This window comes from Pristiophorus japonicus, chromosome 1 (genome assembly GCF_044704955.1).
Source record: "Pristiophorus japonicus isolate sPriJap1 chromosome 1, sPriJap1.hap1, whole genome shotgun sequence".
NCBI classification, from domain to species: domain Eukaryota; kingdom Metazoa; phylum Chordata; class Chondrichthyes; family Pristiophoridae; genus Pristiophorus; species Pristiophorus japonicus.
In genome coordinates, this window is record NC_091977.1 from 446,214,245 (window position 1) to 446,240,628 (window position 26,384).

General features: G+C 44.9%; 1 protein-coding gene across 1 annotated transcript in view; it reads left to right on the plus strand.

The window, feature by feature from the left end:
• The window catches only part of smchd1 (structural maintenance of chromosomes flexible hinge domain containing 1), a 302,280-nt gene that overhangs the window by 145,108 nt on the left and 130,788 nt on the right, over nucleotides 1–26,384 (plus strand). The window contains exons 28-30 of the mRNA XM_070893027.1: nucleotides 3,959–4,077; nucleotides 11,154–11,321; nucleotides 12,275–12,400. Of these exons, the coding sequence (XP_070749128.1) occupies nucleotides 3,959–4,077; nucleotides 11,154–11,321; nucleotides 12,275–12,400 (413 nt within the window). The remainder of the gene's footprint in view (nucleotides 1–3,958; nucleotides 4,078–11,153; nucleotides 11,322–12,274; nucleotides 12,401–26,384) is intronic.

Here is a 26,384-nt window from a genome sequence, read left to right on the forward strand (position 1 = left end):
AAATCACTCTGTCCTCACCTCTTGAATTCAGCTCTTTTGTCCATGTTTGGACCAAGGCTGTAATGTGGTATGGAGCCGAGTAGCCTTGGTGCAACACAAACTGAGCATCATTGAGCAGGTTATTGGTAAGTGCAGCTTGCTAGCACTGTCAACGACCCCTTCCGGTGTGTCAGCCGTGGCTTTGTTGCTATCTCCTGAGTCAGAATGTTGTTGGTTCAAGTCCACTCCAGGGATTTGAGCACAAAAATCTAGGCTGACGCTCCAGTGCAGTACTAAGGGATGCTGCACAGTCAGAGGTACCGTCTTTTGGATGAGATATTAAACACAGGCCCTGTCTGCTTTCTCAGGTTGACATAATAGATCCTATGGCACTGTTCAAAGAGGAGTCCAAGCCAACATTTATCCTTCAATCAACATCATTAAAACAGATTATCTTGTAATTAGCACATTGCTGTTTGTGGGAGCTTGCTGTATGCAAATTGGCTGCCGCGTTTCCTATGTTGCAACAGTGACTACACTTCAAAAAGTACTTCATTGACTGTGAAGTGCTTTGGGATATCCGTTGGTTGTGAAAAGCATTATATAAATCCAAGTCTTTTTCTTTGTTTTCCATCACTTTTCTGCTGATTGAAAGTAGACTGATGGGGCGGTTATTTGCCAGGTTGGATTTGTCCTGCTATTTGTGGATAGGACATACCTGGGCAATATTCCACTTGTTGGGTAGATGCCAGTGTTGTAGCTATACTGGAATAGCTTGGTTGGAGGCCCGGCTAGCTCTGGAGCACGTCATCAGCACTACAGCAGAGATGTTGTCTGGGCTCATAGCCTTTGCTATATCCAGTGCACTTAGCCATTTCTTGACATCACGTGGAGTGAATTGAATTGGCTGAAGCCTGGCTTCGTGATAGTGTAGACTTCAGGAGGAGGCCGATATGGATCATCCATTTGGCACTTCTGGCTGAAGATGGATGCAAATGTTTCAACCTTGTCTTTTGCACTCTTGTGCTGGGCTCCACCATCATTGAGGATGGGGAAGTTCATGGAGCCTTCTCCTTGCGTTAGTAGTTTAATTGTCCTCCGCCATTCACGACTGGATGTGATCGGTCTGCAGAGCTTTGATCTGATTCATTGGTTGTGGGAACACTTGGCTCTTTCTGTTAGCATGCTGCTTCCTCTGTAACATGCATGTAGTCCTGTGTTGTAGCTTCACCAGGTTGGCATCTCATTTTTAGATATGCCTGGTGCTGCTCCTGGCATGATCTTCTCATTGAACCGGGGTTAGTACCATAGCTTGATGGCAATGGTAGAGTGAGGGATATGCTGGGCCATGGCGTTACAGATTATGGTGGAATACAGTTCTGCTGTTGATGACCCACAGTATCTCAGGAATGTCCAGTTATGAGCTGCTAGATCTGTTCTGAATCTATCCATTTTAGCATGGAGGTAGTGCCACACAACACGGCGGAGCCTGTCCTTGGTGTGAAAACAGGACTTTTTCTCCACAAGGACATTGCATTGGTCACTGCTGCCAATATTGTCATGGACAGCTGCATCTGTGACAGGTAGCTTGTTGGTGACGAGAGCAGGTGAGTTTTTCTCTCGTTGGTTCTCTTGCCACCTGCCGTAGGTTTAGTCTGGCAGCTATGTCCTTCAGGACTCTGCCAGCTTGGTCAGTTGTGGTGCTACCGAGCCACTCTTGGTGATGGACATTGAAGTCCCCCAGCCAGAGTACATTCTGTGCCCTTGCTACCCTCCGTGCTTCTTACAAGTGATGTTCAACATGGAGGAGTACTGATTCATCAGCTGAGGGAGGGCAGTAGGTGATAATCAGCAAGAGGTTTCCTTGCCCATGCTTGTCCTGAATCCATGAGACTTCATGGCGTCCAAAGTCACTGTTGAGGGCTCCCAGGGCAACTCCCTCCCAACTTTATACCACTGTGCCACCAACCCTGCTGGGTCTGTCCTGCCGGTGGGGTAGGACATACCCAGGGATGGTGATGGAAGAGTCTGGGATTTTGGCTGAAAGGTATGATTGTGAGTATGACTACTTAAGATGGGTGCTTGATTAGTCTGTGGCTCAGCTAATTTTATCCTCCAGTCACTTCATACTTAATATCTGGTCACGTGTTTGTTTATATTGAAATTCCATCTTGCCCTAACTCATGTTTTTTTTAAACTACCCCTGTTGCTTGAAGCAATTATTTTTCTTTCTTGTAAGTTTCAGTACTCTTGATGTTACTTGGGGCCTCAGTGCTGCTCCCTTCAGTCAAATCGGGTATATTTTTATAGCAAATTGGGGGAAGGTGACATTGCATGACTTAAAGGGAGGTCTGTCTAGGTTTCCTTGTGGTTGACTGAAATTCCTAGTGTATGTATACAAGTTGAATCTCATTCAAACAATGAGACAATCTATACTTTGGCTAGCTAACTATTTTAATGTTTGCCTGTTACTTTGGTCAGCACAACAGAATAAAAGCTATTACATTAGGCCCCAAGTTTCCACACGCGACAAAACAGGCGCCCCTCCGAGCTAGGCGCCCGTTTTTCGCGCCGAAAAACAGCACCTGAAAAATAAACGCGCTATTCTCGAGCGCTTTGCAGCTCAATGTCTGCTTGGCGTGGCGCCCAGGGGGCGGAGCCTACCACTCGCGCCGATTTTGTAAGTAGGAGGGGGCGGGTACCATTTAAATGAGTTTTTTTCGTGCCGGCAACCCTGCGCGTGCGCGTTGGAGCATTCGCGCACGCGCAATGTGAAGGAAACATTGGCACTCGGCCATTTTAAAAAGTGCTGCAGAAAAAGTGAAAATTTGTTTATTGAACCCTTGCAAAGGCTTGTATTTTAATTTTCTTGATATTTCTGTGTGTGAGGGTGAGGGAGTGCATTCTGTAATTAAAGATAGACTGTGATAAATGGGACACATGCACTTGTTTGACACTATTCAAATTCTTTGTAGCTGTTCAATTTTTAACATTTTTTAATAAAACCACATTGCCCTTCCATGATCAGCACTGAGGCTTCTTGCAGCTTTCTCCCCTTGCCGTCGGTCGGGCCTGTCGGGAACGGCTGCCTCAACTTCTGAGGCTTCCTGCAGCCTTCTCCCTGCCTCCCCCCCTGCTGCCGTCGGTCGGGCCCGTCGGGAACGGCTGCCTCAACTTCTGAGGCTTCCTGCAGCCTTCTCACTGCCTCCCCCCCCCCCCCCCCCTGCCGTCGGGAAACCGCTGCCTGAAAGGCCTGCCTGAAGCACTTTCACACAGGTAGAAACATGGTTTATTTAATCTTTTCTTTGCTTATACATTTTTATTCAGGTTGGATTTATTTGTATAATATTTGTATAAGTATAACTAAGGATTTATTGTAGAATGTAATGACTTCCCCTCCCCGCCCCCCCCCCCCCCCACCTCGTTCCGGACGCCTAATTTGTAACCTGCGCCTGATTTTTTAATGTGTAGACAAGGTTTTTTCAAGCCTACAAAAATCTTCACTTGCTCCATTCTAAGTTAGTTTGGATTACGTTTTCACTGTGGAAACTTTCAAATCAGGCGTCAGTGGCCGGACACGCCCCCTTTTGAAAAAAAAATTCTGTTCAAAAGTGAAACTGTTCTACCTGACTAGAACTGCAGAAAACTTAAATGTGGAGAATTCCGATTTCTAAGATACTCCGTTCTCCACCACTTGCTCCTAAAAATCAGGAGCAAATCATGTGGAAACTTGGGGCCATTATGTTGATCTGTGTTGCTTTGTTCCAAGATGTACATGGGTGGATAATCTTTCAAAGCTCAAGAGTAAGAAAAGATGATATATGGTGGCAAAGCAGCAAGTTTTGATTGTAACAATGCTGTGCTCGTTGATATTTTCACCATAGCTACCAGAAGTCATATTTTTATCACAGGTCGAAAATAAGTTCTTGAAGATCCACCTGAATATAAAATATCATTATTTCCCTTTTTCATTTCTTAGATTCAACACTTACTGATCGTCATGGCAATCTGATTCAAACCCTGACATCATCTTGTGTAAATTTATTGGGAATAGCTGGAGAAGGACTTGACAAGAGTAAACTGAAAGTCACTTGGCAGGTACAACAAATATTCAAGTTTCAAGAAACTTGCCATTCTGTCTTTTGCTGGGGAATATTTCTCTTAAACTGAGGAATTTTGGTGGTACGTAAACCATTGTACAGTTTCTTTCATGACATTGTTGGTTCTTATTCTTTCCACAAACCCAAAGTTTTCATCATTCAGAACAAGGGGAAGGAGGCAAAATAATCATATCCATTATTCAAAACAAGAGTAGGGGTGGGGAAGAGAGTCATTTTTAAGATCTCTGAGCTTGCCATCATTGCAAGATGTGTGTTTTCCCTGCTCACATTGTATACATGATCTTTTTCCAGGCCTTTCATCTTTAGTTCTGTTCCTTTTAGCAGCAGCAGTTTTCTTACTACTGTCTTCACAAGAAATGTTTATTCTCATTTGATTATTTGGGAACCTTGGATAGTGATCTCCAGCAATTTGACTTTAGCTATATTTTCTATGAAAGCACTCCCACATATTTCACTTATTCAGTATTTTTGGCTCTTTTAAAAGTTGAAATGGAATTTCATTGGAAAACAGTTTACTTTTCTTATCAAAACCTTGAGTTGATTTATGTCAGCCACTACTTTCTAGTGAAGCATGGTGTTGGTTTTGTTTCATTCAATGGCAGTGCTAAAATTATACTATTGGCTATCTTGCAGGTGTTCTCAAGTATGTGTGTATTCTTTCCTTTATCTTTATGGACTCCAAAACCTGTGTGCTTTTGGAAATGTTAGCAGTCAACTTCTGATCTAGTATTGTGTGATCCTCCTCTCATCTTGTTGTGAAACAGTTTGGAGCTTTGTTCATCTAAGTCCAACACTGTGTGTATACAGACTGCTAATTGTCAATACTGTCTACTGAAACACCATTTTGCAAAGCAGAGCTCTCCACAGCACATGCTGATCCTCCTAGCTTTGATCAAAAATTTTGATCAACATCTTTACTCTGGTTGAAATCTTTCTTGATTGAACATTGGAATATTGCTTCTGCCCCTTTCTCCTCTACTCAATAAATATGCACAGGGCCCCTTCAAACTGATGCACCTGGTGATTGCCCTTCATATCGAAATGACAATCCTTGCTAAAAAAAAAAGTGTGTCTTCTTACTGTGTGACTATTGAGGCCAATGTGAGAGAGACTGGAATTCCCGTATGTTTCAGTAGGCTGACTGTTGACTGGCTGCTTCTGTTCGCATTTTTGCTGGTGTCAATTCTATTTCAAGATACCAATGTGCTGGTTCTTGTACTAGCTGACACTGCCATGTATTTTTACTTCCCAACTCATGGTTCAGCCATGAGATTTTCCCAGCTGGTGATATTTTTGAGAGAAAGAAAACTTGAATTGATATAGTGTCTTTCATGATATTGTGCTTGGTTGTGCTGCTGTTTCTTGTTTTTACTTTTCATGTTCCAACACTAAGAATCCTTTTTTGGACTTTAGAGCACTCTGTACAGGTTGTCATATATGTATACTCTGTACATACTATGCTGATACCACTAGTGAGGCAGCAATGTGGTGATCCAAAATGTTCTTTGTTGTAGTGGACGCCTACTCTAAGTGGATCGAATGTGTAATAATGGCATCCAGCACATCCACTGCCACCATTGAAAGCCTCGGGGCCACGTTTGGCACCCATGGCCTGCCCGACATTCTGGTCAGCGACAATGGTCCGTGTTTCACCAGCTCAGAATTCAGTGAATTCATGACCCGCTGTGGCATCAAGCATGTCAGGTCTGCCCCGTTCAAGCCCGCATCCAACGGCCAAGCGGAACGGGCAGTCCAAACCATAAAGCAGAGCTTGAAACGCGTCATGGAAAAGGCTCCTTACAAACCCGCCTATCCCGGATGCTGACCAGTTACAGGGCACTACCCCATTCATTTACTGGGGTCCCCTCTGCAGAGTTACTGATGAAACGTGCACTCAAAACCAGGCTCTCCTTAGTCCACCCTGACCTCAACGATCTGGTGGAAACCAGTCGTTACCGGCAAAACATGTATCATGATCGTGCGGCTGTATCACGCGACGTCAATCTAAACGAACCAGTGTTTGTGCTGAATCATGGTCATGGCCCCAAATGGGTCGCTGGAACTGTTTTAGTCAAGGAGGGGGATAGAATGTTTTTTGTCAAACTGCTTAACGGACAAACGTGCAGAAAGCATTTGGACCAGACCAAATTACGATTTACAGGTAACCAGGAACTACCAGGAGAGGACCTTGCCTTCAGTGATCCACCTACACACACCCAGTCAGCAACAGATCTAGCTGCCAACCACGAAGATGATCCCGCCATCTCCAACAGTCCAGTCAGACCAACAGCGCTGCAAGACAGCAGTGGCCCGAACAAATCGCCCATGCCAGAAGTGACACTCAGACGATTAGCCAGGGAGCGCAGAGTTCCAGATCGCTTCAACCTGTAACTAACTCGCATCAAAGAATTTGGAGGGGGAGGGGAGGGGGGGGGTGCGGGGATGGGGGTTGGGAGGAGGAATGTTGTCATATACATATACTCTGTACATACTATGCTGGTACCACTAGAGGGTGCAACCGTGAGAGGCCCAGGCAGGAGCTGTATAAAAGGCTGATCACCACATTGCTGCCTCACTCTCTGCAGTTTGAATAAAGAGACTAAGGTCATAGCAGTTCAAGCACAGCACTAGGCCTCGTGGAGTTATTCTACAGATAAGTAGAGATACATTACAGGTGACATGTCCTGAACAGTGCAGCCTTGCTATTGTCAGGATTGTCTAAATGCTGATGGTTTTGGAGTGCTTGAAGACCTTACTGTTTGTCATTTTATCTGGCCACTTGATTCACATTATCTATCTAGAATGTTGAAGCTGGGAGAATCTATGAAGCTGTCAAATGTGATCATGGTAACATCTCCAGGATTCCCATCCATATAGATTGGGTGTCAAGGTAGTTCTGTAACAAAGTAATTGGATTGTCAGCAGCAGCTTAGAACATTACATATCTGGTGTTTTGTCTAGCTTTCTGTTTCCTGTATAGCTCTGGTGAATCTTGCAGCTGGACAATGATGTGATCGGTCAGGTGCCAGTTCTTGGATCATGGATGCACTAAAGATATTTTTGGACTTTTGTTTGAAAATAGACTGGTGTTGGCCAGCTCATGCTTGTTGCCTTTTGCCCTAAGAAGGACATAGTTACTATTGGCTTTCCTGAAACCATTCGGGCGAATGGCAACACCGTAAATTATTTCTGTTGCAATTTTGACTGCTTCCTAATACCTGTAGCTGTGCTCAATGAAAAAAGCAGCTTACATAGGCAAGCCCATGCTTCCTATGAACCAAAGCTTGACCTTGTGTGCAAAATATCGAGGATGGCATTGTCAGTAAACCTTTCCACCTTTCTGCGGTATGCACTTGAGTTGATATGGACTACTCCAAAGCTCCCTGAACTGGTTGAATACTACATATTGCAGACCATACTGATCAGACCTAAAAACTAACTTGAAAAAATAATACAAAATCAGATTTTTAAACTTGCTTATATCCCACTGCTACTGTAGAACCGTTTAGCCTGGATATCCATATCAACTATTTCTGTCACCTGGGTGAGATTTGCAACTTGTTCTACTTAGGTGATACCAATAGTTTGGTTCCCAATAAGTGACCATGTGTGTCTAATAGGAAATCATAAATTAATCTTTCAATTGTTCCAGAAAAAAAATCTTTCATTTGCTTAGTTATGGTATTCACATCTAGGATCACATATGGCTTCTAGCATTACCATGCCTATCACTTTACTACTTGACCATTGTTGCAGGTCTTCTGCCTCCTCTAGCAACAAGGAATATTCCAGCACAAGAATGGATCTGAGTGAAAATAGTTTGTACTGAGCCAGTTTCGCCCTTCTGGAAAATGGCTGGCAAATTTTAGAATGTAGTCTTCGAGCATTGATGGAGGATCTCGATGCACTCTTAATTTGTGGTACAGTATTACACACTGTAGCTGGGATCTATAGATTTGTTATCCCCATAACTCTTAACTTAGAGTTCCTATTGTAGGATGGTGAGATTGTACTTGGGACAGCCTGTATCCACTTTTTAATCTACTCTTTGACCATCCCAACGTATATGGCCCTACTTGTAGCAAGGCTACTGCTATTGTGTACCTCCACGATGAAGAACTGCAAGTCCTTTCACCATATCTAGATTGCAGTCAAGACATTAGATGTATAATCTCATTCAGTGGTTGTCCTCTGCTTAAAAGCTTCCTTTTGTGAAGGAATCAAATCTGTCAGCAGTTGTTAATGGTCTTGTATCCCGCATTGTTGTGTTGGCATTGCTTGGTAAGTGCCTTAGCTGGCGCTGGCAAATGCTGACTGGCATCCATAACAATTGCAGCCTTAGCACAGGCTGACATTCTTTTTAAACCACCACTCTGTTCTAGCTGATTACTTTTCAGCCCTCTGCATTACAGAATGATTAGAGCCACCTGGTTCCTCACTTTTCTTCTCAGCAGATCTTATTTTGTTGTCCCAAGTAGTGTCTCAAATTGACATTTGTCCCTGCAAATCCTGCTGCAAGTTCCACTTGAGCTTTGAGAAGGCTAAGGCTCTCGTCTCATTGCCATAAGCCCTGAAAGTCTTGAACAAATTCATTTGTAAGTAGACATACAGCAGATTGTCAGGTGGCATATCTGAGAGATTGGCATCTATGCAGGATGTGTAATTCTGATTCCGCATAGCCGTAAGACTTTCTCATCCAAAGTATTCGATTGGAGGAGGAGTAAATTACTAAAATGATCTGTCATCACCACACAGGATATTCAGGAAGTATATCAGCCTTACTTTAGTTGTCAGATTTATATCTGCTTTTGTTTAGACAATAGGCTAATCCAAGCTTTCTCTTAACTTGGACAGAAATGTCTGCAGTTTTTTGAGTACATTGGAAAAATTGGAGCTTCTCATTAATTTGTAAAAATCCTAGCTGATTCTTATTTATAAACATCTTTGTACAAAGTCTGACAACCACTCAAATGTTTCTGGAACATAACTGGAATGCCCCCCCCTCTGAGGAGAAGATGGAATTTTGGTAGCTTATTTGCAGGCTTTTGGGTTAGTGGCAGCAGCTTTTCTTGTGATTCCAGGAAACAGGCTGCTCTTGAAAGCGGTTGCAACTAACCAGTGGCCCCCAGTTGCTCTGCTATCCAATTCCCTTTTGTAAGTTGCTGTTGAGTCTGCTTCCACCACCCTTTCAGGCAAATCATCATAACTCGCTGCGTTTTTTAAAAAAAATCTCATCTCATCTCACCCTGGTTCTTTTGCCAATTATCTTCAGTCTGTTTCCTCTGGTTGTTGACACTCGTGTAAGTAAAAACTGTTTTTCCTTATTTACTCTGTCAAAACCCTTCATAATTTTGAACAGTTCCGTTAAATCTTCCCTTAATCTTCTCTGCTCTAAGGTGAACAATCCCAACTTCTAGTCTCCACATAACTGAAGTCCCTCACCCCTGGTATCATTCTAGTAAATCTTCTCTGCACACTCTCCAAGGCCTTGAAATCCTTTCTATAGTGTGATGCCCAGATTTGGGCACATTACTCCAGCTGAGGCTGAACCAATGATTGAGAAGGTGTAGCATAACTTCCTTGCTTTTGTACTCTATGCCTCTGTTTATAAAGCCTAGGATCTTGAATGCTTTAACAGCTCTGTCGACTTGTTCTGCAGCCTTCAAAAATGTATATATGTGAACTCTCTGTTCCTGCACCCCCTTTCAAATTGTACCATTTAGTTTATATTGCCTCTCCTTGTTTTTCCTTCCAAAATATATCACACTTCTCTGTTAAATTTCATCTGCCATGTACCTGCCCATTTCACCAGTCTGCCTTATGTCTTGAAGTTTGCTACTATCCTCCTCACTATTCCATTTCTAAGTTTTGTGTCATCTGTAAACTTTGAAATTATTCCCTTTACACCCAAGTCCAGGTCATTAATATATATCAAAAGGAGCAGTGGTCATAATAGTGACCCCAGACATCCCTCCAATCTGGAAAAACAACTGTTCACCACTACTCTCTGCTTTTTGTCTTTTAGCCAAATTTGTATCCATTTGCCACTGCCTCTTTAATCCAATTTTGCTAACAAGTCAGTTATGTAGTTCTTTATCAAATGCCAAATTTGATTGGAAGAAACAATGCTAGTTTTTTAGTGATTTAAAGTTTATATGAATGAACGCCAGAAAATGTTATGTTTTCTCTTTGTAATATACAGGTGATACTGGCATGAAAAATATTCAATCCTATGAAATTAAAGACTGTTGGTGTAATTTTTAAAAGCCTGGATTTTGCAGTGGTAATAAAGGCGAACTGGTTGCATGTCAGCTGTGGCTGTGGGTAGCATACTCGCCTCTGAATCAGAAGGTTGTGGGTTCAAGTCCCACGGCAGGGACTTGAACACACAAATCTAGGCTGACACTGCAGTGCTGAGGGGGAGTGCTGCACTGTCGGAAGTGCCGTCTTTTGGCTGAGGTGGACGCTCTCAGGTGGACGTACAGGATCCTATGGCACTACTTTGAAGAAGAACAGGAGAGTTATCCTTGATGCCCTGGCCAAATATTTATCCCTCAATTAACATAAAAACAGATTATCTGGTCGTTTATCACATTGCTGTTTGTGGGAGCTTGCTGTTTGCAAATTGGCTACCGCGTTTCCCACATTACAACAGTGACTACACTCCAAAGGTACTTCATTGGCTGTAAAGCGATTTGAGATGCCCAATGGTCGTGAAATATGCTACATAAATACAAGTCTTTTTTTAAAACCTCCCTGAAACTGGCGTAATTTCAGGATTTAGCTCATGCACATCTAAACGCAGAAATCCTGATGTTGTGGTCAATTATTGCTCCGACACTGGCTATGCTGTGGAACTCCCCATAGCTGGCAATCAGTGAAATTAATTAAACTGACGAAAACTTATGTAAATGTATAGACGTATGTAAATGTATTTATCTCAAACCATCTTAAAGCAACAAGCTATGCTGCAAAAGTAATTCATTATGTGAAGTGCTTTGAGACTTGGAAGACCTAAAAGGTGATATAAAAATGGAAATGTTTTCTTCATAGGAAAATGGGCGATATATGGTTGTTCGAGGAATAAAGTTTATACCTGGAACTACTGGTCATAAAGAAATTTGTTTTGCTTGGCGTGATTTTGTGGATTATGTAAGAATTCATCTGACTGCGGGGCCTCCAACCCAAATTACCTTCCTTGAATGGGGAAATATAGAAGAGGTAAGAACTGCATAGTTAGATTAAAGTGTTGCAGTATTCTTCCAAATCTTTTTATTTAGGAAAGTATTACTTTTGAAGTTGTTCATAAATACTGTGAACTTGAGAGTAATTTTCTTGCCAGCAATTGCATTATAGATGGCTTTGGTAATCCAGTAACCCGAGTTTGGCAGGTTTGTATTACTGTTGACAATGAACTAGTTAGAATTTTGTCTCATCACTTGGCTACAGATAACCCATCAAGTGAATGGTGGTTTTAACTGGACAAGCTTAGTGCCCTGTGCTGGGATGCTGCATGCATTTAGCTGGTTAAAATGCAGCAGTATCTCTGCATGCTTAGTGGTCACTTAAACCTTGGTTGTTCCCAGCCTACACCTGAGTTCTTTCGGGTTAGGTAAGTGCGATATGTCATTGAGAGTAAACCTTTTATATGGGAAAAGTTGTAACTTGTGTGAATCTCTTACTATTTGCTGATTGAACCCAAAACAAAATTATCAAAAAATATTTTATCATTTAAAAATAAGTACAGACAATTAACTTTATTATAGTACAGAGGTAAATTATAGAATTGAATATAGTTCATCATTCACATACAAAGCCTCCATTCTCGTAACTCTTTCTTTCTTCCTCTGGCTTGATCCTCCAATGCCACCCCCCATAAAGCTAGTTAAAGGACAATGTTTTGTACAGACCTGAGCAGCAAATCATGCATTCATAGGTGCACTTTGAAGCCCCATGCTCTAGTGGGGTGGTGTCCTTTTGCACATTTGGATGATTTGATTATTTATTTGTTTTTGGAGATTGAACTATAATAACTTAAATAAACTATATTGAAGGTAGTTATTGTGACAATCAGTTGATTTTTGTGTGGAACTTTATTTGAAAGTTGGCAATTAGGAAAAATTTAAGTCTTTTGTGGTGCATGTGCCTTAGCTTACTTTTAAAACATTTTTTAGCCCCTCTCAGTTATCAATGGTAAGGCTCTCGAGAAGCCTTTGGTTGTGCAGCTTTGTGATGCTTGGGGCAATCCTTCTCCTGAACCTGTGATTAAAGTTGTCCTGATAAAGGAAAGTGGTTTAAAGGTAAGGAATTTACTGATGCTATATTGGCTGCAAAATTATACTATCGTTAACATGGTTATGATGATGCACAAATACAGGGAAAAATTATATGCTACAGATTTTTCAGTATGCACAGATTAAGAATGTTTTTCTAAAATATTGCATGTTTTACAATATACATAAGAACATAAGAATTAGGAACAGGAGGAGGCCATCTAGCCCCTCAAGCCTGCTCCGCCATTCAATAAGATCATGGCTGATCTGGCCATGGACTCAGCTCCACTTACCCGCCCTCTCCCCGTAACCCTTAATTCTCTTATTGGTTAAAAATCTATCTGTCTGTGACTTGAATACATTCAATGAGCTAGCCTCAACAATTCCTTCTCAACTCGGTTTTAAATTGGCTCTCCTATATTTTGAGGCTGTGCCCCCTAGTTCTAGTCTCCCCTACCAGTGGAAACAACCTCTCTGCTTCTATCTTGTCTATCCCTTTCATGATTTTAAATGTTTCTATAAGATCACCCCTCATCCTTCTGAACTCCAGCGAGTAAAGACCCAGTCTACTCAATCTATCATCATAAGGTAACCCCCTCATCTCTGGAATCAGCCTAGTGAATCGTCTCTGTACCCCCTCCAAAGCCAGTATATCCTTCCTTAAGTAAGGTGACCAAAACTGCACGCAGTACTCCAGGTGCGGCCTTACCAATACCCTATACAGTTGCAGCAGGACCTCCCTGCTTTTGTACTCCATCCCTCTCGCAATGAAGGCCAACATTCCATTCGCCTTCCTGATTACCTGCAAACTAACTTTTTGGGATTCATGCACAAGGACCTCCAGGTCCCTCTGCACCTCAGCATGTTGTAATTTTTCCCCATTCAAATAATATTCCCTTTTACTGTTTTTTTTTCCCAAGGTGGATGACCTCACACTTTCCGACATTGTATTCCATCTGCCAAACCTTAGCCCATTCGCTTAACCTATCCAAATCTCTTTGCAGCCTCTCTGTGTCCTCTACACAACCCGCTTTCCTACTAATTTTAGTGTCATCTGCAAATTTTGTTACACTACATTCTGTCCCCTCTTCCAGGTCATCTATGTATATTGTAAACAGTTGTGGTCCCAGCACCGATCCCTGTGGCACACCAGTAACCACCGATTTCCAACCCGAAAAGGACCCATTTATCCCGACTCTCTGCTTTCTGTTCGCCAGCCAATTCTCTATCCATGCTAATACATTTCCTCTGACTCCGCGTACCTCTATCTTCTGCAGTAACCTTTTGTGTGGCACCTTATCGAATGCCTTTTGGAAATCTAAATACACCACATCCATCGGTACACCTCTATCCACCATGCTCGTTATATCCTCAAAGAATTCCAGTAAATTAATTAAACATGATTTCCCATTCATGAATCCATGCTGCGTCTGCTTGATTGCACTATTCCTATCTAAATGTCCTGCTATTTCTACCTTAATGATAGTTTCAAGCATTTTCACCACGACAGATGTTAAACTAACCGGCCTATAGTTACCTGCTTTTTGTCTGCCCCTTTTTTAAACAGAGGCGTTACATTAGCTGCTTTCCAATCCGCTGGTACCTCCCCAGAGTCCAGAGAATTTTGGTAGATTATAACGAATGCATCTGCTATAACTTCCGCCATCTCTTTTAATACCCTGGGATGCATTTCATCAGGACCAGGGGACTTGTCTACCTTGAGTCCCATTAGCCTGTCCAGCACTACCCCCCTAATGATAGTGATTGTCTCAAGGTCCTCCCTTCCCACATTCCTGTGACCAGCAATTTTTGGCATGGTTTTTGTGTCTTCCATTCTGAAGACCGAAGCAAAATAATTGTTTAAGGTCTCAGCCATTTTCACATTTCCCATTATTAAATCCCCCTTCTCATCTTCTAAGGGACAAACATTTACTTTAGTCACTCTTTTCTGTTTTATATATCTGTAAAAGCTTTTACTATCTGTTTTTATGTTTTGCGCAAGTTTACCTTTGTAATCTATCTTTCCTTTCTTTATTGCTTTTTTAGTCATTTTTTGCTGTTGTTTAAAATTTTCCCAATCCTCTAATTTCCCACTAACCTTGGCCACCTTATACGCATTGGTCTTTGATTTGATACTCTCCTTTATTTCCTTGGTTATCCACGGCTGGTTATCCATTCTCTTACTGCCCTTCTTTTTCACTAGAATATATTTTTGTTGCGCATTATGAAAGAGCTCCTTAAAAGTCCTCCACTGTTCCTTAATTGTCCCACCGTTTAGTCTGTGTTTCCAGTCTACTTTAGCCAACTCTGCCCTCATCCCACTGTAGTCCCCTTTGTTTAAACATAGTACGCTCGTTTCTGACACAACTTCCTCACCCTCAGTCTGTATTACAAATTCAACCATACTGTGATCACTCATTCCGAGAGGATCTTTTACTAGGAGATCATTTATTTTTCCTGTCTCATTACACAGGACCAGATCTAAGATAGCTTGCTCCCTTGTAGATTCTGTTACATACTGTTCTAAGAAACAATCCCGTATGCATTCTATGAATTCCTCCTCCAGGCTACCCCGTGCGATTTGAGTTGACCAATCGATATGTAGGTTAAAATCCCCCATGACTACTGCCGTTCCTTTTTCACATGCCTCCATTATTCCCTTGATTATTGCCCGCCCCACCGTGAAGTTATTATTTGGGGGCCTATAAACTACGTCCACCAGTGACTTTTTCCCCTTACTATCTCTAATCTTAACCCACAATGATTCAACATTTTGTTCATTCGAGCCAATATCGTCTCTCACAACTGCCCTGATATCATCTTTTATTAACAGAGCTACCCCTCCTCCTGTCCCTTTTTGTCTATCTTTCCGAATCGTCAAATACCCCTGTATGTTTAATTCCCAGTCTTGGCCACCCTGCAACCATGTTTCTGTAATGGCCACCAAATCATACCCATTTGTAATGATTTGTGTTGTCAACTCATTTACTTTATTTCGAATGCTGCGTGCATTTAGGTAGTGTTTTATTCCTAGTTTTTAAACCATGATTTTTAGTTTTGACCCCTCCTGCAGCCCCTTTATATTCAGTGGCCCTTTTTGGTTTTTGCCTTGGGTTTCTCTGCCCTCCACTTTTACTCATCTCCTTTCTGTCTTTTGCTTTTGTCTCCTTTTTGTTTCCCTCTGTCTCCTTGCATTGGTTCCAATCCCCCTGCCATATTAGTTTAACTCCTCCCCAACAGCACTAGCAAACACTCCCCCTAGGACATTGGTTCCGGTCCTGCCCAGGTGCAGACTGTCCGGTTTGTACTGGTCCCACCTCCCCCAGAACCTGTTCCAGTGCCCCAGGAATTTGAATCCCTCCCTGCTGCACCACTGCTCAAGCCACGTATTCATTTGCGCTACCCTGCGATTCCTACTCTGACTAGCACATGGCACTGGTAGCAATCCCGAGATTACTACTTTTGAGGTCCTACTTTTTAATGTAGCTCCTAGCTCCTTAAATTCGTCTCATAGGACCTCATCCCTTTTTTTTTTTTAAAGCTATGTCGTTGGTACCAATGTGCACGACGACAACTGGCTGTTCTCCCTCCCTTTTTAGAATGTCCTGCACCCGCTCCGAGACATCCTTGACCCTTGCACCAGGGAGGCAACATACCATCCTGGAGTCTCGGTTGCAGTTCTGGTAGATAGTATATACCAGAAGTGTCTAGCCTGAGCCCTGGTGATCCAGCCCCTAAAATTCAAGAAATGTAGTCCTATTTGTGCTTGTATTCCTTCTGATTGTGTTTTCTGAGCCTAGACTTTGGAAAGTGCCTCGTTGGTGGATAAAATCCTAAATCAGAACACAGCCTTTTGGAATTTAACAGCCTGAGATAGATGTGAATTCGTGGGACTTGGATATAAATGTGCTCCTCCATAGTGTTTATTTATTTATCAGCTTGCCTCCCAACATAAGTGAAGTATTATGAAGGAAGTAATAAGAACATAAGAAATAGGAGCAGGAGTAGGCCATAAGGCCCCTCGAGCCTGCTGCGCAATTCAATAAGATCGTGGCTGATCTGACCATGGACTCAGCTCCACTTCCCTGCCCGCTCACCATAACCCCTTCTCCCCTTATCGTTTAAGAAACTGTCTATTTTTGTCTTAAATTTATTTAATGTCCCAGCTTCCACAGCGCTCTGAGGCAGCGAATTCCACAGATTCACAACCCTCAGAAGAAATTTCTCCTCATCTCGGTTCTAAATGGGCGGCCCCTTATGCTAAGATCATGCCCTCTAGTTCTAGTCTCTCCATCAGTGGAAACATCCTCTCTGCATCCACCTTGTCGAGTCCCCTATAGTTCCTATAAGATCACACCTCATAATTCTGAATTCCAATGAGTAGAGGCCCAACCTACTCAACCTTTCCTCATAAGTCAACCCCCTCATTCCCGGGATCAACCTAGTGAACTTTCTCTGTACTGCCTCCGCAGCAAGTATATCCTTTCGTAAATATGGAAACCTTTTAAACTGCACACAGTATTCCAGGTGTGGCCTCACCAATACCCTGAACAGCTGTAACACGACTTCCCTGCTTTTATACTCCATCCCCTTTGCAATAAAGGCCAAGATTCCATTGGCCTTCCTGATCACTTGCTGTACCTGCATACTATCCTTTTGTGTTTCATGCACAAGTATCCCCAGGTCCCGCTGTACTGCAGCACTTTCTCCATTTAAGTGATAACTTGCTCTTTGATTTTTTTTCTGCTAAAGTGTATATCCTCACATTTTCCAACATTATGCTCCATCTGCCAAATTCTTGCCCATTCACTTAGCCTGTCTATGTCCTCCTGCAGCCTCTTTATGTCCTCCTTACGCATTACCCTTCCTCCCATCTTTGTATCGTCAGCAAACTTGGCTACGTTACACTCAGTCCCCTCTTCCAAGTCATTAATCTAGATTCTAAATAGTTGGGATCCCAGCACTGATCTCTGCGGCACCCCACTCGTTACTGATTGCCAACCAGAGAATTAACCATTTATTCCGACTCTCTGTTTTCTGTTTTTCAGCCAATCTTCTATCCATGCTAATATATTACCCCCAGCCCTGTGAACTTTTATCTTGTGCAGTAATCTTTTGTGTGGCACCTTGTCAAATGCCTTCTGGAAGTCCAAATACACCACATCCACTGGTTCCCCTTTATCCACCCTGTTTGTTACATCCTCAAAGAGCTCCAGCAAATTTGTCAAACATGACTTCCCCTTCATAAATCCATGCTGACTTTGCCTGAACAAATTTTGCTTTTCCAAATGTCCTGTTACTGCTTCTTTAATAATGGACTCCGACATTTTCCCAACCACAAATGTTAGGTCTATAGTTTGCTGCTTTTTGTCTACCTCCTATTTTGAATAGGGGCATTACATTTGCAGTTTTCCAATCTGCTGGGACCTCCCCAGAGTCCAGGGAATTTTGGTAAATTATAACCAATGCATCCACAATCACTACTTCTCCAGACACTTGGATGGAAACCATCAGGTCCAGGGGATTTATCTGCCTTTAGTCCCATTATCTTACTGAGCACCGTCTCCTTAGTGATTGTGATTTATGTGTTAAGTTCCTCCCCCCCCCCCCCCCCTCCCCAATAGCCCCTTGACTATCCACTGTTGGAGTTATGGGCCCAAATTTCCCCTTTTTTTTTTGGAGTAAGGAGCCTTTTTTGGAGTAACTTAAAAATCGCAAATTTCCCCATTTAACTTGCTCCAATGTAAGTCAGTTAGTTAGGTTTTTTTTCTAGTTTAGTTTGTTCTCTCCAAAAGAGGGCGTGACAAGCCACTTACGCCTCTTCTGGCCATAGAAGCAAATTTGACCAGCTGAAAGTTACTCCAAAGTAACTTAGGCCAGTGTATGTGGCCACTTTTGTCGGAACAGAAAAACCTTCCCTACATTTAAGAAATCAACGCACGTAGCCAGAGATAGGGCGGGGTGGGGGGAAAGGTGAGTTAAAGGATTCTAAAGCACTAAAGACCCTCATAACATCAGCACAACATTATAACATCTTCAGCACAACAACTGCGCAAAACATCATTAAAAAAAAATGAAAGATAAATCAGCCAATCAAAATAGGGCAGTCCTACTATGCCGACTGTAGAACGCACCGGCTAGCCCTCCCGCCAGGGCTAGGAGCGGCAGGCACGCATGACTGTAGGGGTGAGGGATTTTTACTTTTTACAGTTGGCCCTAAATGTTACGTGGTCCTAATGGAGCATGATTCAGTTTTGGTGCAAAATATATTTTATTGGAAACTTTACAGTGCACTTCAATGACAACAACAGAAAGGAGAGACTGCACCTATCCCTCATCCACATCTCGGGGAAAATGCACTTCCTCAAAGAGTCAGTGATGGTGGTTGGGGGGGGGGGGAGGGGCCGGCTTGGGTCTGACTGGTGGCTGGTGCGTGGATTGAAGTGGGAGTGGCATTTGAGTCTCCGGCCTTTGTGCCCTTATTGCAGAAGCTAGCTCCCTCATGGCATCTGCCATCGTCTGCATACCCTCTGAAATGCCTGCCCTCACTTCCCGTCTTGGTGCAGAGATTTCACCCGACAGTGTCGCGACGTCATCACGCACCACACTGACGGCCGCCACGAGTGATCTTGTGAGGGCATTGGTCTCCTCACCCAATGAAACAACCTGATTAACTCTGCTGAGGGCTGCATCTCAGGAGAGACTGGTCGGCTTCTCCTTCCCCTCGCCGTTGGTCTGCTTCGTGGCACCCCTCCAGTGCGAGGCGCAGGTTGGGATGGTGGGGTACTGGGTGTCCCAAGATGGCACTTCCTGACCGCCACTGGGACCCGCAACCTCGGAAGGTGTGAAACCATGGAATGTTGCTGAGGAGCTAATGGAGGGTTCAGGCAGTGTGATGCCCTGTGCTATGTCCTGATCAATATCGCGGTCAGCATTTCTCCCGAGCACACATTTCCATGGACCTCTTCTCCCCCCCACCCGCCTTGGTCTGGAGCGCACGCATCTGGATCCTCTGGTGGATCGTCAGGATTTTGAGGAGTGTCTTCTTCTGCAAAATATAACAGAACAGTCAAATGGTTTGCAGCACAGGAAGGGGCAGGATGGGTGGCATGAGTAGTCTCAAGCATAGCAGGCCAGTCTGCAGGTTGATTTGAAGGGCGACTATGCACTTTAGTGACTCGCCCTCGCGTGTGGGCCCAGCTTGTGCAGAGCTGATTCTTTTTCTGCCGGTGTGACTCGCTCTCTGTTCCAGGGGTGACAGTTGGTGCAGATTTGACGGACCTCCTTCTGTTCTAGTTCTCTCCCTTTTGTTGTGAGCTAATTTCTTCTGCAAAGATAAAAATATTAATTTTCAGACATGGTGCGCTTCTGATGGGTGGGACACATACAGATGGTCACATTTTGCATTGCAATTCAATTTAAAGTTGAAGATATTACTTACACTCATTACTTGACCAACGTCCTGCTGTTTCTTCTTGCGGTGTTGACCCCAACGGAGAATTCTTCTGCAATGAGGTTCCATCTTTTTCTCATTTCCTTGGGTGAGACCTTTGTCTGACCACTCCTGCTGATATCCAGCTCCAGCCATTTCTCCTCAATTACAGTCACTAATTTCTCCAATTCCTCATGGAGGAAATTCTTGGTTCATCTTGCACGCTCTTGCGCCATTCGTCTATTGGACACAAACGCAGGTAATGTTCAAAAATCACACTTCACTCCTTTCTTCCACCTATCCAGCTCTCCTTTCCACTCCCTCAGCCACACAAAAATCAATATTCAAACCTCACCTTTATATATGCTCCACCTCCAATGATTCTGAAGATGCTCTCCCTTTAATTGGCCGATTGCCAAGCTTACTGTTGCACTGCGCATGCGCGCAAGCTGAACCACCCATTGCGCATGCGCGCATGCTGAAATGGTCATGCATCTCCCTGCCAGCCCTCAATAAAACGCTGGGCCCAAGCCCTGCCCCCCTGCCGGCTGCACTGAACAAGCGCAGCCGAAGCTCCGCCCCTGCCCCAGGCTCCAACGCCACGCCGATGGATCCGGACGATGAGGGAGCGGCCAAATTGAAAGGTAAATTTTTGGCGCTTTTTTCTCCCCACTAAGTCAGCACACCACATCTAACTACGCCGCTCGAAGCGGCTGGGGAAATTTGGGGCCATTGTTAGTGTCGTCTTGAAAAGGTGTTGGTAAGCAGCCTTCTTGAACCGCTGCAGTCAGTGGTGAACGTACTCCCATTGTGCTGTTGGGGAGGGAGTTTCAGGATTTTGACCCAGGGACGCTGAAGGAACGGCTATATATTTCCAACTCCGGATGGTGTGTAACTTGGGGAACTTGCAAGTGGTGTTGTTCCTATGCACCTGGTGCACTTGTCCTTCTCGGTGGTAGAGGTCGTGGGTTTGGGAGGTGCTGTCGAAGAAGCCTTGGCAAGATGCTGCAGTGCATCTTGTAGATGGTACACACTGCAGCCACGGTTCGCCGGTGGTGGAAAGAGTGAATGTTTAAGGTGGTGTGTGAGGTGCCAATCAAGTGGGCTGCTTTGTCCTGGATGGTGTCGAGCTTCTTGAGTGTTGTTGGAGCTGCACTCATCCAGGCACGTGGAGAGTATTCCATCACGCTCCTGACTTGTAGATGTTGTAAAGGCTTTGGGGAGTCAGGAGGTGAGGTACTCGCTGCAGAATATTCAGCCTCTGACCTCTTCTTGCTACAGTATTTATGTGGCTGGTCCAGTTAAGGTTTTGCTCAGTGGTGACCTCAGGATGTTGGTGGGGGATTTGGCGATGGTAATGCCATTAAATATCTTGGGGCAGTGGTTAGACTCTCGCTTGTTGGGGATAGTTATTCCTTGGCACTTGCGTGGTGTGAATGTTGCCATTTTCAGCTCAAGCCTGAATGTTGTCGAGGTCTTGCTGCACGCGGGCATGGACTACTTCATCTGATGAGTTGCAAATGGAAATGAACACTGCAAACATCCCCACTTCTGACCTTAGGATGGAGGGAAGGTCATTGATGAAGCAGCTGAAGATTGTTGGGCCTTGGACACTGCCCTGAGAAACTCCTGCAGCGATGTCCTAGGGCTGAGATGATTGGCCTCCAACAACCACAACCACAGCCACCTTCCTTTGTGCTAGGTGTGACTCCAGCTAGTGGAAAGTTTTCCTGCTGATTTCCTATTGTCTTCACTTTTACTAGGGCTCCTTGATGCCACACTCTGCCAAATGCTGACTTGATGTCAAGGGCTATTACTCTCCCTCACTTGAAATACACCTATTATTTCCATGTTTGGATCAAGGCTGCAATGAGGTCTGGAGCAGAGTGGTCCTGTCGGAACCCAAACTTGAACATTGGTGAGTAATTGCTGCTTGATAGCACCATTGACGACACCTTACATCACTTTTCTGATGATTGAAAGTCGACTGAGAGGGCGGTAATTGGTCAGATTGGATTTGTCTTGCTTTTCGTGAACAGGATATACTTGGGCAGTTTTCCACATTGTCAGATAGATGCCCATGATGGTGTCAGAACCCATAGCTTTTGCTGTATCCGGTGCGCTCAGTTTCTTGATATCATGTAGAGTGAATCGAATTGGCTGAAGACTGGCTTCTGTGATGGTGGGGATTGTCATGTATCTTACATTATTATATATAACTGTATCCTAACATGCTATACATGACTGTAATAAGATACGACCTGTAACCACCAGCATACCTTACCACCAGGGGTGCACTTGCAAGAGACAGGTATATAAGGACAGGTCTCAGGCAAGTGCAGCATTCCAGAGCTGTGAAATAAAGGTGCAGGTCCAGAGTGACCTTGACTTCACTACATGCCTCGTGTGAATCTGTACTGAGGGGACAGAACTTTACAGTGGCGACGAATTACAGGATTACAGAATCCACAGAATGGCGAACAACGGATCAGATGAAAAGTACAATGCGGGAGACAATTGGGAGGACTTTATAGAAAGGCTCCAGCAAAGCTTTGTAACCAAAGACTGGTTAGGCGACGATAAGGCAGACAAGGGAAGAGCCCATCTCTTGACCAGCTGTGGCTCGAAAACATACGCTTTAATGAAGGATCTGTTGGCACCCGAGAAACCAGCAAGCAAGTCGTTTGAAGAATTGAGCACACTGGTAAGAGACCACCTGAAGCCAGCGAGCAGCCTACACATGGCCAGACACAGGTTCTACAACTACAGACGCTGTGTGGGCCAGAGCATACCCGACTTCGTGGCGGAACTTCGGAGGTTGGCTACTTTGTGAGTTCTCCGATGAACTGAGGAGAGAAATGCTGAGAGACTTTTTCATTGAAGGAATAGGCCACGCAGGCATATTTCGAAAGCTCATAGAGACCAAGAACCTGACCTTAGAGGCAGCAGCACTGGTTGCACAGACATTCTTGGTAGGGAAAGAAGAAACGAGGTTGATTTACAATGCAGCTACGACAACTAACGAAATATCGGAAGAAGTTCACTGCACTAAACAAGCTGCTACCCCCACACACAGACAAAACCGGGAGAACAGGCTCTCGACAGCAGGCAGAAGCCATCAAGGGCCACAGAAACGGCCGTTCACACCTCGTCAACCCACAATGTGAGCAATCAACTACAAACTGAGAGAATCTCAAGAGAGATCAGCCAGACGCAGCTCATTCTTTGGGAACACTTTAAACAATAGAACAGGTCTGTGCTGGAGGTGTGGGGGGTGGGCACTCGTCAAGGGGATGTCGATTTCAGCAGGCTGTTTGCAAAAATTGCGAATATACAGGGCATTTGGCCCGCATGTGCAAAAAAACGAATCAGATGGGTCGGAAAGCGGACCAGAAGATGGTGGGGACAGTACCCGGGACGCGGATGTACAGCGGGTCAACACGATCAATGGCCACTGCTCCTACAACAGGACGCCTCCTATAATGATGAGGGTCCTACTCAACGGGATATCTGTCAACATGGAGCTGGATACGGGAGCGAGTCAATCTCTCATGAGCGCTCAACAATTTGAACAACTGTGGCCGCATAAAAGAGACAGACCAAAACTCACAAGGGTCGACACCACACTAAGGACCTATACCAAAGAAATCGTACCAGTCCTCTGCAGCGCCATGCTCTATGTCACACACAAAGGGACAGTGAACCGACTTCCCCTGTGGATTGTCCCCGGAGACCCCACAGCACTGCTGGGGAGAAGCTGGCTGGCAAAATTAAACTGGAAATGGGATGATGTCCATGCCATGTCATTAGAGGTACGGACCTCCTGCTCAACAGTTATAAAGCGATTTGAACATCTCTTTCAGCCAGGTGTGGGCACTTTCAAAGGGGCCAAAGTCAAAATCTACATCACACAGGATGCTAGACTGGTCCATTACAAGGCCAGAGCTGTACCCGATGTGATGAGGGAAAAGATTGAACACGAACTATCGACAGGCTTCTGCGGGAAGGCATTATCACCTGTGGAATTTAGCGACTGGGCAAGTCACGTCATCCCAGTCATGAAGCCTGATGGATCCATACGAATCTGTGGGGACTACAAATCTACCATAAACAGAGTCTCTCTACAGGACCAGTACCCGCTGCCCAGAGCAGAGGACTTATTTGCCACATTGTTTGGAGGTAAACTTTTCTCAAAACTACACCTCACATCTGCGTATATGACACAAGAATTGACTGACAGAATCCAAGCTACTCACCACCATCAACACACATCGAGGCCTTTTCATGTACAATCGATGCCCATTCGGCATCAGGTCGGCAGCTGCCATATTCCAACGCAACATGGAGAGTCTGCTCAAGTCTACCCAGGGACAGTTATATTTCAAGACGACATACTTATCACTGGCAGGGACACCGACTCCCATCTCCGTAATTTGGAGGAAGTACTAAAATGGTTGGATCGGGTAGGCCTACGAGTCAAGAAATCCAAGTGCCTGTTTCTTGCACCCGAGGTTGAATTTTTGGGCAGAAGGATTGCTGCTGATGGAATCCGCCTAACAGAGTCCAAAAAAGAAGCAATTTGCCTGGCACCCAGTCCCCGGAATGTCTCAGAACTGCGCGCCTTTCTCGGGCTACTCAATTACTTTGGGAACTTTATGCAGAACTTCAGCACGCTGCTGGAGCCTCTCCACATGCTACTCGGGAAGGGGTGCGATTGGTTTTGGAGGGGATGCCCAGGAACGCGCCTTCAATAAGGCACGCAACCTTCCGTGCTCCAACAGTGTTTTGACTTTCTTTGACCCAGGTAAAAAGCTAGTTCTCACATGCGATGCGTCAGCGTATGGGGTCGGGTGCGTTTTGCAACATGTCAATAGTGCGGGCAAATTACAACCCATAGTTTATGCCTCCAGGTCACTTTCGCGGGCGGAGCGTGGGTACGGAATGGTAGAGAAGGAGGCGCTCGCGTGCGTGTACGGTGTCAAAAAGATGCACCAATACCTTTTTCGGGGCCAAGTTCGCGTTCGAAACCGACCACAAGCCCCTCACGTCCCTCCTATCCGAGAGCAAGGCAATAAACGGCAACGCCTTGGCGCGAATTCAATGGTGGGCACTCATACTGGCATCCTACGACTATACCATAAGGCACAGACCAGGCACAGACAACTGTGCCGACGTGCTCAGCAGGCTACCCCTGGCGACCACGGGAGGGTCAGACGAACAGGACTGAGATAGTCATGGCAATCAATGCCTTTGAGTCCACAGGTTCGCCCATGACGGCTCACCAAATCAGAGCCTGGACGGCCAGCGACCCCACGTTATCCTTAGTAAAAAGATGTGTCCTAACCGGTGACTGGGCAGAGGCTCGCGATGCCTGCCCCGAGGAATTAAAACCCTTTCACCGGCGCATGCATGAGCTATCACTACAAGCAGACTGCCTGATGTGGGGCAGCCGAGTAGTCATGCCTCTGCAAGGCAGGGAGGCATTTGTCCGGGAGCTCCACCGCGAGCAGGTCTGGTGGCCTGGTATTGACGCGGACTTGGAGCTCTGCGTCCGAAGGTTCACCATTTGTACCCAACTCAGCAATGCCCCCAGGGAGGCTCCACTGAGCCCCTGACCTACCAAACCGTGGTCGTGGGTGCATGTAGACTACGCGAGCCCATTCATGGGCAAAATGTTCCTCGTAGTTGTAGATGCATTTTCAAAGTGGATCGAATGCACCATTTTAAACTCGAGCACAACCTCCACCACTGTGGAGAGCCTCGCAACTATGTTTGCAACGCACGGAATCCCTGACATATCGATCAGTGACAATGGTCCATGCTTCACCAGCACAGAATTCCAAGACATTATAATTGACCACGGCATAAATCACGTCAAGACGGCACCATTCAAGCCGGCCTCCAATGGCCAGGCGGAGAGAGCAGTGCAAATCATTAAACAAGGCATGCTTAAAATCCAAGGTCCCAAGCTGCAGGGTCACCTGTCGCGACTGCTGCTGGCATACAGATCTCGTCCGCACTCACTGACTGGGATCCCCCCCCCGCGCAACTGTTGATGAAAAGGACTTTAAAAACAAGGCTCTCATTAATCCTCCCAGACATGCACGAAATCGTTGAGGCAAAGCGCCGTAAGCTGACTTGAGTACCATGACACAAATTCGAGGGGGAGATGAAATGAGATAGGGGACAAAGTGTTTGTACTGAACTATGGCAGGAGTCCCAAATGGCTTGCAGAGACAGTAACGGGCAAGGAAGGAAACAGGCGACTGTTAGTACAAATGGACAATGGCAAAACCTGCTGGAGGCATGTAGACCAAGTCAAAAGCAGATTTACCAACAACACTGCGGAACCAGAGGCAGACTACAATGTGGAACTTGCACCACACCTGCTGGACAGACAGAGGGAACAACCTGAGGAAAGGGCAATCCCAACAGACAGCCCAGGTGAGTCGTCAACAATCACACCAATCGAAACAGACAGCCCAGGCGAGATACCAGCAACCACACCCAAAGAAAAACAGACACCAAGGCAAACAACTGAACCACAACTCAGACGCTCCACGCGAGAGCGTAGATCAC